General features: G+C 56.6%; 2 protein-coding genes across 2 annotated transcripts; one reads left to right on the top strand and one right to left on the bottom strand.

The window, feature by feature from the left end:
* Positions 1–759: 759 nt before the first annotated feature.
* Positions 760–2,986, top strand: VOLCADRAFT_92566 (uncharacterized protein; the record flags this gene model as incomplete). Its single annotated transcript, XM_002951944.1, has 7 exons — positions 760–1,251; positions 1,325–1,476; positions 1,549–1,617; positions 1,702–1,770; positions 1,843–1,911; positions 2,301–2,369; positions 2,503–2,986. 7 exons carry the CDS (start codon positions 760–762, stop codon positions 2,984–2,986), a joined length of 1,404 nt encoding a protein of 467 aa, XP_002951990.1.
* On the bottom strand, positions 2,959–9,052 carry VOLCADRAFT_121037 (uncharacterized protein; the record flags this gene model as incomplete). The annotated part of the gene is made up of 7 exons (XM_002951871.1): positions 2,959–4,460; positions 4,908–5,131; positions 5,865–6,054; positions 6,638–6,853; positions 7,420–7,710; positions 8,229–8,389; positions 8,741–9,052. The coding sequence occupies 7 exons, from the start codon at positions 9,050–9,052 to the stop codon at positions 4,298–4,300; spliced, it is 1,557 nt and encodes a 518-aa protein (XP_002951917.1). The 3' UTR covers positions 2,959–4,297.
* Between the last annotated feature and the right edge of the window lie 44 nt (positions 9,053–9,096).

Here is a 9,096-nt window from a genome sequence, read left to right as displayed (position 1 = left end):
GTGCACGGGCTGTTGTCTCTCACACTCCCTCATCGCGTATTTATAATACTCAGCGGGGATCCCTTTAGCCCGACGAGTTATTATTGCGCATTTCCTTCAGCCCCTCGACGATGTCAGTCTCCGTGAGTCATAACGCAAGGAGTTCAATGCTTCTCAGCGGGTACCGGTTGCTTGCAGCTCAGGCTTGGTGCCAGAAGGAAACGACGCAAACACGCATCAAGTTTTTTGAGCTGCCCGTCTGCATCGCACTTGCAACGATAAGCTTCCTACAAACGGGCTCGGGCACGATAGCCCTGAGTGTGGCGCATAAGACACTTTACGGTTAGTTCGTAATATCAACGGTACTACACACAACAGTGGACTGCCGACTCCTTTGCCAGTACAGGGCAATCTTACCCCGGCAAAACAAAAGGGACCCAACACAAAAAGTGCTTAAAATGCTAGGAGCGTTTATGCAAGCAAACCCAGTGAAGAGTATGAGGACTATATCCCAATATCGCAATATTGTATTGGAACATGCTTGGTTAATGAAAATATTCAGGCCGTCGTACATGCCTGGGTCATCGAAACACTGGCGTGCACCCATCGTCATGTTTCCCTATCTATGCTTGACCTTATCCGTCCCTACTAGGAGTTCCCATGCCGCCCTTGTGGGTGCGGAAAACTTTGGGCAATACGAATGCTCAACATCTTTGTCCTGAAGGCTTAGGTGACTTCGCTTGGATCTCTGCAAGTGCTATAGGCGGTCCTTAACTTGCCATGGGCGGGCTGTGCTCAAGGGAAGACCGTGAACCGTTCGACGACGTCAAATCGGGAAACCACACGGGGTCAAAGCCAAATACAAACAATCATGTAGCTTCTGTCGGGCAGCCCACCCATGCTGAAGCAACAGTCCCTGCAAGCGAACTCATTGCTCTCAAGGCGCAACTTCAACAGCTGCAGGAGCGGAACTCGGCCTTGCTCTCAGCAGCGAAAGACTCGGAGAGCCGGTATGCGGAGCTGCAATCCAAGCTGCAAGAGTTGCAGAAGGAGCATGATGGATTGCAGCGGGAGTTTGAGGCAACTCGGCAGCTTGCCGGGTCAGGGCTGCAAGCCCAACTGGAGGCGCGAGCGGAGGCCGAGCGAAAGCTTGCTGAGGTGCAGAGGCAGTACACGGAGCTGAAGAATATGAACAACCAGCTTCGAAGACGTGTTTCGGACCTCGCTACTGGGCACGCAGAGCCGCCGGTTGCTGCTCCATCCGTTGAGCAGGTGAATGCGATGGAGGGGCGCTAACCTAGGCTGGCCTTTGCCCTTGCCCACACGGGATATATTCTTCGCGCAGCCCACGAACGCGTTTGAAGAACGTAACCGTGACGTTCTGGCAAAGATTCGGGACAGCAACCCGGGCAGCAAGATCAGCATTGCTTTCTGGCGGTCCTCCGACTTCAAGCGCTGGCAAGGCGTCCGCACCCTAAACGGAGAAGTTACTGGCCTGTGAGTTTTTGGGATTCATAACGTTTTTAAATGAACAGGTTTACAGTCAATAACCGCGGCCGTTCTCTGCAGGGCGCTGAACAGCATGCAGTTGACTGTCTTGCCATCGGAGGTTGGGCAACTAACGAGTCTCACAGCGCTGTAAGTTTCGAGGTAATCCGATAGGCCCGTATCTTCGAGCGGCAACACGGAAATGGTTAATGCGCTGGCTGCGTTGCTTCACAGGTTGCTGAGCAACAATGGCCTCACACAGCTGCCATCTACTCTCGGCCAGCTTACGTGCTTGACGTCGCTGTGAGTCAGGGATTTGGCTGCAAAGGGTTGTTTGTGTCGTCCGCCTTAATGGGGCCTCACATCCCGCCGCAGGTTGCTTGACGGCAACAACTTGAAGCAGTTGCCAGCGGAGCTGTGTGACTTGTGTCAGTTGCAAACGCTGTAAGATATGGGATGGGTAATGCAACCGGCTGCCAGGCACCACCGTACGGACATTCGTAACCCTCCCCGCTACATGCTTTGATTTGTGTGCAGATGGCTACATGACAATCAGCTGTCTTCCCTCCCGCATGCTTTGGGCAAATTAACGAACCTTCGCCAATTGTAAGTGAAACGTAAACTGCTATGAAACGTAAGCTGTGGAGAATGAAGGGGTTAGAATGAAGGCGTGCTGTGGTGTGCTTCCGACAGGATTGCAAACGACAACGCTTTGGAACATCTGCCTCAGAGCATCGGGGAGTTGAAAGGCCTCACGTCGTTGTAAGTGTATGTTTACAATTGCTGGACGCCAGGCATCGCTTTGCTCTGAACGTTTCGTTGTGTCACCCCAGGTGGCTTGACAACAATAAAATCACTGAGCTGCCGGAGACATTCAGTCAGCTCTCGGAGCTCAAACGATTGTAAGTTTCCCTGGTCGATCCCGCTGACTGACCAGGCTGCCTGTGCAGCTTAGGTGATCCTATACTTGCCCATTGAGGCCTGAGTGCTGAGGTAAATAAATGCCTGGTGCTCCCTTGTGCGTTGTGATAACAGGCGCGTCGACTCAGCCCTCGCAAACGTGCCAGAGCAATTCCGCGGGAACGGGGCAATGACACCGGTGTCACCGCGGACAGCACCCTCAACCTTCACGGAACCAGACGGAGCATCGGGCCGAGCAGTCAACGAGAGGGTGCCGCTAGAAAGCGTAACGTTATTACAGCAACAGCACTCGCAGCAGGACACGGTACAATTGAGTAGCAGTGCAGCGGAATCACCACGGCGGGAGAGCGACGGGGACGAGGGGCATGGACGGGCCGAGGCGCTATCACGCAGCCCAGACTCGGCTTCCCTTGCTGCAAGCGACAGGGTTGTGAGGGAGGGCTCCGGCCCAGCGTTGTGTGTCAAGGGGCGTAAAGAGCAGCTGGCATTGGGATCGCTCTCGGGGACGGGGACGTCTGCAGGGATCATTGGTGTCGAACAGGAGCGAAGCGAGCCGGCGGATGGCGAGGTGATTGCACAGCACACGCCCGTATCATGAGTGTGCAGCCCCCTGCACATCGTGAATGATAGCTGATAATTACAGTCCATAAATACTGCACTGGGTCTGGGCGTCCGCATGCAGCAGCGCGTGTTGTGCTCATCTTTTGGGCGAATAACAGTCGGTAGTGGGTGAGGTTGGGCACAAGTTAGTTGCTTGCCGTAAGGCGTACCACGGGCATGTCGCTTACTCACGTTTCATCGGTTAACTGGACGACCGGGCGGGGCGGCTGTGTCTGCTTGACGTGTCTGGAAATGCGTGTACGAAACTGAGAGTCTGCTGTGGTTGCCAGGAACCGATGTTGGGTACCTAAAAGCAACCATGAATAAATGGCGTTTTACGCGCTACGAGCAGCAAACCTTTATTTGTGGCGTCAGGATGGGGGAAGCATGACATGTGGGCATGTCAAATGCGGCTGGGGCAGCATGAGCTGAGGTTTTGGGATTGGTGTCGGGCTCTAACGTTCGTGCGATGTGCTGACTGCACGTATTCATGTGGTGTGACATCATCCATCTTTTTTCCCCGCACTTTATCATTTGGCGAATATGCCTCGTCTGTACAAAAGAACAGTATGGTAGCGGAGTGCGATGTCTTTCGGATGCTGGCCGCATAGCCAGGTAAAGTGCTCATGGTGTAATGCCAGCAGGCGCTATGTGGATTATGTGAATTACCGCGCGTGCTGTGGAGACGCGCACGAACAGCTAGGCAGGACGGTGATTGCAAGGTGGAACCCTCACTTTAGCCGTAGATGTGACCGACATCTGTCTTCTGAGCGAATATGCGAGCGATATGTACAATGTGTGAAGGAGTCCACTTATCAATGGCAAGACCCCATCTTCTCGGCAGTCCCCTTTCCCCTCTCGGTCCCTCGCTCACGAATCCCTCGATAAGTAAAACCATGATTGCATGGCTCAATACCGCTCTCTGAAGTGCAACGTACACTTCATATGACCCAAATCACGCTGATACTTCCGTCCAGATTCCACATGCGCACTCAATCCTCTGGAAACAAACTATGGCCAAAAAAATGAAAATGCACCCCGTATGCAGCTTGACATAAATGCCAGGACCACCTCTCACCACTTCGGATGAGTAGTGCCAGGGGTCCACTGGTGGCCCGAAAGCATGCATATGCACACAGGAACCTTTCGGGGAAGGGGGGAGAAAATCATTGAACTGCATGTTGGCTCATAAATTTTTCTCCCCATACATTTCCCCCTGTTTCCCCAGGTCAAGGCACACAGTGGAATTGGTTGTAGCGCCCGCAGCATGGAACCGCCCACGAGCGTCAGCCGCTCGTGGGCCGCACCGTCATTTAGCCGATGGCCACAATATTCCCCCGCTCCCCGCGCCGCCCCTTCCACGTCGCGCCGACACCGCCAAGCTGCTCCGCATGAACAAGAATAGCAGTATCGCCGCAGCCAGAACGCCCAGCACAGGAAGCATGCCATACAAAGCAGACGACGTGCGGCGCCTGCAAAACGCCCAAGGTGGGGTTGGATACGAGAAAGCTAATTCCCTCAGGACGCCAAGAAAGACTGCATTCTGTAGCAGCTGAAGCCTCTCTCAACAGTCCCTTCCTGAGCCACCCATCGCATTAAAGGAGAGAACAGCCGCTTTCTGGAACTGAGATGAACTTGCGCCACTCTCCACCAGCGGCTCGATGGCAGGCTTATACGTACATTTGTTACCGGATTCCCACCCCGGGGTCCGGGTGTCTTTCCCTCGACCAGGGCCTCTTGCCCTAAGGCACTTTGGCTCGGAACACTCGGGATGCGTGCGGTTTCGCGTGAGTCAGTCAGGTTTCCTAATCAACTTTCTGACCTCCCTGCCCTGACTGCTGCCCTGCCCTGATACCCCCTCAGTCACAAACACCCCTCTTTGCCAGGAATCACCCACAAGATGCCACCTAACCACCCACCTCGTATCCAAACCGAGCACCACGGCCTTCGCAGCGCTCCCGCCGTCAGCGCCGTACACGCCTTGTAGGTACTCCCACACCCGCTCTTCCACCCATGCGCCAGAGTCCTCCGTACGGCACATCGGGCAGGACTCGGGTGCGGGCCACTGCTCCTTGGGAAACTCCGGGTCGCCCGTCGTACTATGGCCGTACCGGGTCTCAATGCCATGGAGCCGCTCATTGACCTGCGTTCAAAGCGGAGCCCCGAGGCGTGCGAATGGAAGAACAGCAACCCCATGTGTTACCCCTCTCCCCAGCGAACCATCAGGAGGAGGAAGGGCCTTTTGGAAGAGCACCATAGACCGCCGCAAACCGCGGTTGTGATGCTGAGAGTGTGCTGGCCGTGGACCAACAGAGGTGTTGTGGTCGTGCACCTAGGGGCAACACCCCACCTTTCCAGGGGCTGCGCGCCTAGTTACCACTCACCGCCCGACTGAGCGCCAACCCAACCCATAACACTGTTGGGGCCGTTTGAATAGTGATATGGACCGGCACAGGACACGGGAAAAATCCAAACCAGATATGACAAACACCTAGGATCCGCACAAGTCCCCAAGTTCCGTGTACTTGGCTCGTCCTCCGGATACTCCCGGACTGCACAGTGCCGCATGCGGCTTAAGGCAAGGTGCACACACATACACACATACATACATAGACAATAGATACCGGGGAGCGACCCCAAAAGGATAATCCCTTCGTGCTGGTGGTTCGTTCCTTTGCGGTTGTGGTGTTACCAGGCAATGCAGTTGACCGCCACCTTGTCCCTCATTGCTCCCCCTGAGGAAATGTGCCGTACTCTTCCAAAGCACATTGAGCGCGTCCCCCCAAACCGGCTCGGCAAACTGCCGCCCTCTATCTCCCTCCCTCTCTGTCGAGTGGGCGCTTTATTCCCCTCACCTAATCCCCTCCCCCACTCACCTCGTTGTGCACCCTCCACAGCCACAGCGCCAGCGCCCGCCGGTCAGTCACGGCCGCTGCCTCGGGCGAGGAGAGGATGCGTCCAAAGTGTTTTTGACACGGCTCACACAGGAAGAAGTGTGTGTTGAAGAGGGTCAGGAAGGTCATCATCGACTGCGCGGGTCCGACCGCACCGGGCAAGTCCGGCAAGCTGTGAAGTGAAGGGCGGAGTAAAAGGGGGAGTAAAGTTCACTGAAAGATTAAAAAATTTCCCGTTTTATGAGGTTAAAACGCAAACGCAAGACTGTCCGGTGGAATTCGGGAGGAAAGGCTCCAGGGGGTGACTCTGTCAGGACCAACACACTGAGCTGTGCTGGGGCGCGGACGGAGCGGTTGGGACCAAGGGGGGACCCGGGGTCGCGTGATGAGGTCGGAAAGCGTACCTCACAACAACAACAACAACAACAACAACAACGACAACATCAACAACAGGGATCACTTTAGACCGGAAACATTAACCGGTGGAAAAATATCAAGGCGGGGGAGGAAAGTATGCCGTACCATGCGCTAGAACTGCCGCAGTTAATTACCCCTGCTCACGCCCACCATACGTCCCCGCGCGCGCACTGCCCCTCCCTAGACCGACCCATATCCCCCCTCTCGCTCCCGTTCATAATTACCCAACTCCTCCACTCTTCTCTTTTACGCATTTCCAGTGCTATCCCATCAGGCCCCTCTCAAGTCCCAACACATGCCCCCCTCCCCCTTTCCCCCTGGGGGAGAGGACCACTCACCGCAGAGCCATCGTGTGAAGCATCTGCCACAACCCACATGAGTAGCCGCGACTGTCGGGCTTGGATCCACGACACGTCACCCACTCGCCCCGGTACGACAACCGGCCGGGCGGCCCGCACGGCTCCGACTCTAGCAACGTTGCTGGCGCATCCTCCTCTTCCGGCGGCCACAGCTTGTCGTACGACGACAGCATAGCAGCCGTCTGCGACTTGCAGCTGGCCGCACATGAGGGAGGGTGAGGCACGTGTGAGCTGCAGGAGTGGGTGGGTGGAGCTGGAATAGGGTTGTAGAAGGGCCGGTTGCTGTTCGGTCCGCGGCTCTTTTGCAGCGGCAGATGACTCCCATGGTGTTGCCCTGCGCTGCATCGCCTTAATCGAAGAGATCCAACCCCCCCGTCCGGTATGTTCCGGTTCACGTGATTGCGCCGCCATGCAAGCCGGTCAAGGGCCCTCTCAAGTCCCAACACATCCATCCCCCCATGGGTCAGTGGAACTTCTCTCACATCCCCCCCCCAAGGTTTACGCATGTAGGGCTCCTGTCGCACATCCCCTTGTGTCTTCCGCTGCTGCGCCTTCGCTGGCAGTGAGGATCATCCCCCTGCTTCTTCACCCCTACCCAATGTCCCTGCTGGCTCTTCAGTCATGTCCCCCACTGCACAGACCCAAACACACAACCTTCGGGCACGCGGCTCAGGCCCTCCCTCCCCCTCATCCTTCCCCCCGTAGCACCACATCGCGCCCCTGCCTCACTTCATCGCCCACCCATCCAACCCAGTACGCACCTCATGCTGGGATGCGCCGCCGCCCAGCCCTCCAGCAACCCGCGCAGCGCCGCCCGCTTCTCTGCCCCCCGATGTAGGCGAGGTGTGGTGGCCACGATGCTCCACAGCTGCAAGGTGGCCCCCTCCACGTCAGCTAACGACCACTCCGGACCCTGCGGCAGCGGCCGCCGCTTCACATGCCCCGAGGAGGAGGAGGAGCTCCCCTCCCGGCCGGCCCCCAAAGGAGCCTGGACGCCGCCACTGCCGCTGCTGTCACCGAGCGCCGCTGTCTCCGGCGTGTACTTCAACTCCCTGCGGCACCAACCGTTGTTGGAAGGGGCTGTCGGGTACTCATGGACGAGTAGAGAACCAACAGGGACGCGCATGACATTAATGGGCGCATGCGATATTCAAAAGCTATATTTTACGCATTGTACGACACGGAGAACGCCGGCTGCAGCACGTGTGGGCACAAGCGAAGCGAAGAGGAGTTCAACGCAGGGAACGGCCGACGTGGCAACTGCTTGCAATCGATAACGAATAACCGTTAACGCACGGTGACTGTCCATGTCCATGGTTACGTGGCGGTAGAGCCACGTGGTAATCCACCTGCCCAGCCCAGCCCAGCTGGCACCACTCCGGGGTGCGGTCCCAGGACTACCCCGCTAAGAAGCCGGCCATGGCCCGGGTAGGGGGGCACCTCTCAAAGGAACAACCAAGAGCACGCAGGCAGGCGGCCGACCGGGTTCACGCTGATCCTGTTGCGACGCAGGGCGACTCTGCTGCGCTTCACAGTGACCCAGATCGATACCACATCACAGTACACCCACGTTTTGAAGTACTCTCCGACCCAAGCCACCAGGTGCGGCACCTGCCGGTCATGGCCGTTGTAGAGATGCAGCTTCTTGTGCTGCTTGGCGGCAAAGTCCGGCGCTGGGCCCAGGAAGAGCGACGGATAGCCCGGCAAGTCAAAGGAACCGCAAAGGTCCGCCTGACCGGAGATTTGGGGCAAGGAGCGAAATGGGTCATAGCTGCCTCCGTGCGGCATGGCATGGCGCGTCGTGGATGTGCCTCGGATGGGCCACTGCTGAGGAACGTGCAATACAGCTGTGCGTGTACCGATTGTGCTATGCGAGAATGAAATTTTATCCTAGCAGGCCAGGATGTCTTTGGAGGGCTGCTGGTCCACACGACGAAGTCAGCGGATGGGCCCTAAGACAGTTGCGGGGAGAGTTTCCCGTCGACCTTTGCCTGTCGACCTTTGTCTCTTAAGCACTCTGAAGCAGTCACATAAGATATACACAGGAGAAAGAAGCTGTTGTCTGCTCGCGTGGGCTCGTACCTCAGAAGCGCAGTCCACCCGCGCGATGAACAGCAGCCTCCCTCCCAGACGCTTATCTTTCAAAAAACGCGCAAACGTCTCGAAGGTTGGCGCAAAATGTTTGCAAGCGGGGCACCAGGACGCGTAAAACTCGACAAGGCAAATCTGTTCAGCTTCTAATGAGCTTAAAGTGCTTGTGAAGTTTGCCGTTGACAGCTGAACAGCCACATCTGAATGAACAAATGATTCCGCCAAGGCTCTCCATGGCTGCAAGAGCAGAACCCGGCACAGTAGTGTCGCGACGAAGCTAGAATACCCTCTGAACCATGTCATCTTTGCCTGATGTTCGGCATGGCTGCAAATGCAAAAAACGCATA

Source organism: Volvox carteri, assembly GCF_000143455.1.
Source record: "Volvox carteri f. nagariensis unplaced genomic scaffold VOLCAscaffold_26, whole genome shotgun sequence".
NCBI classification, from domain to species: Eukaryota; Viridiplantae; Chlorophyta; class Chlorophyceae; order Chlamydomonadales; family Volvocaceae; genus Volvox; species Volvox carteri.
Note: the sequence above shows the minus strand (reverse complement) of the source record. Positions and strands in the feature narration are given on the sequence as shown.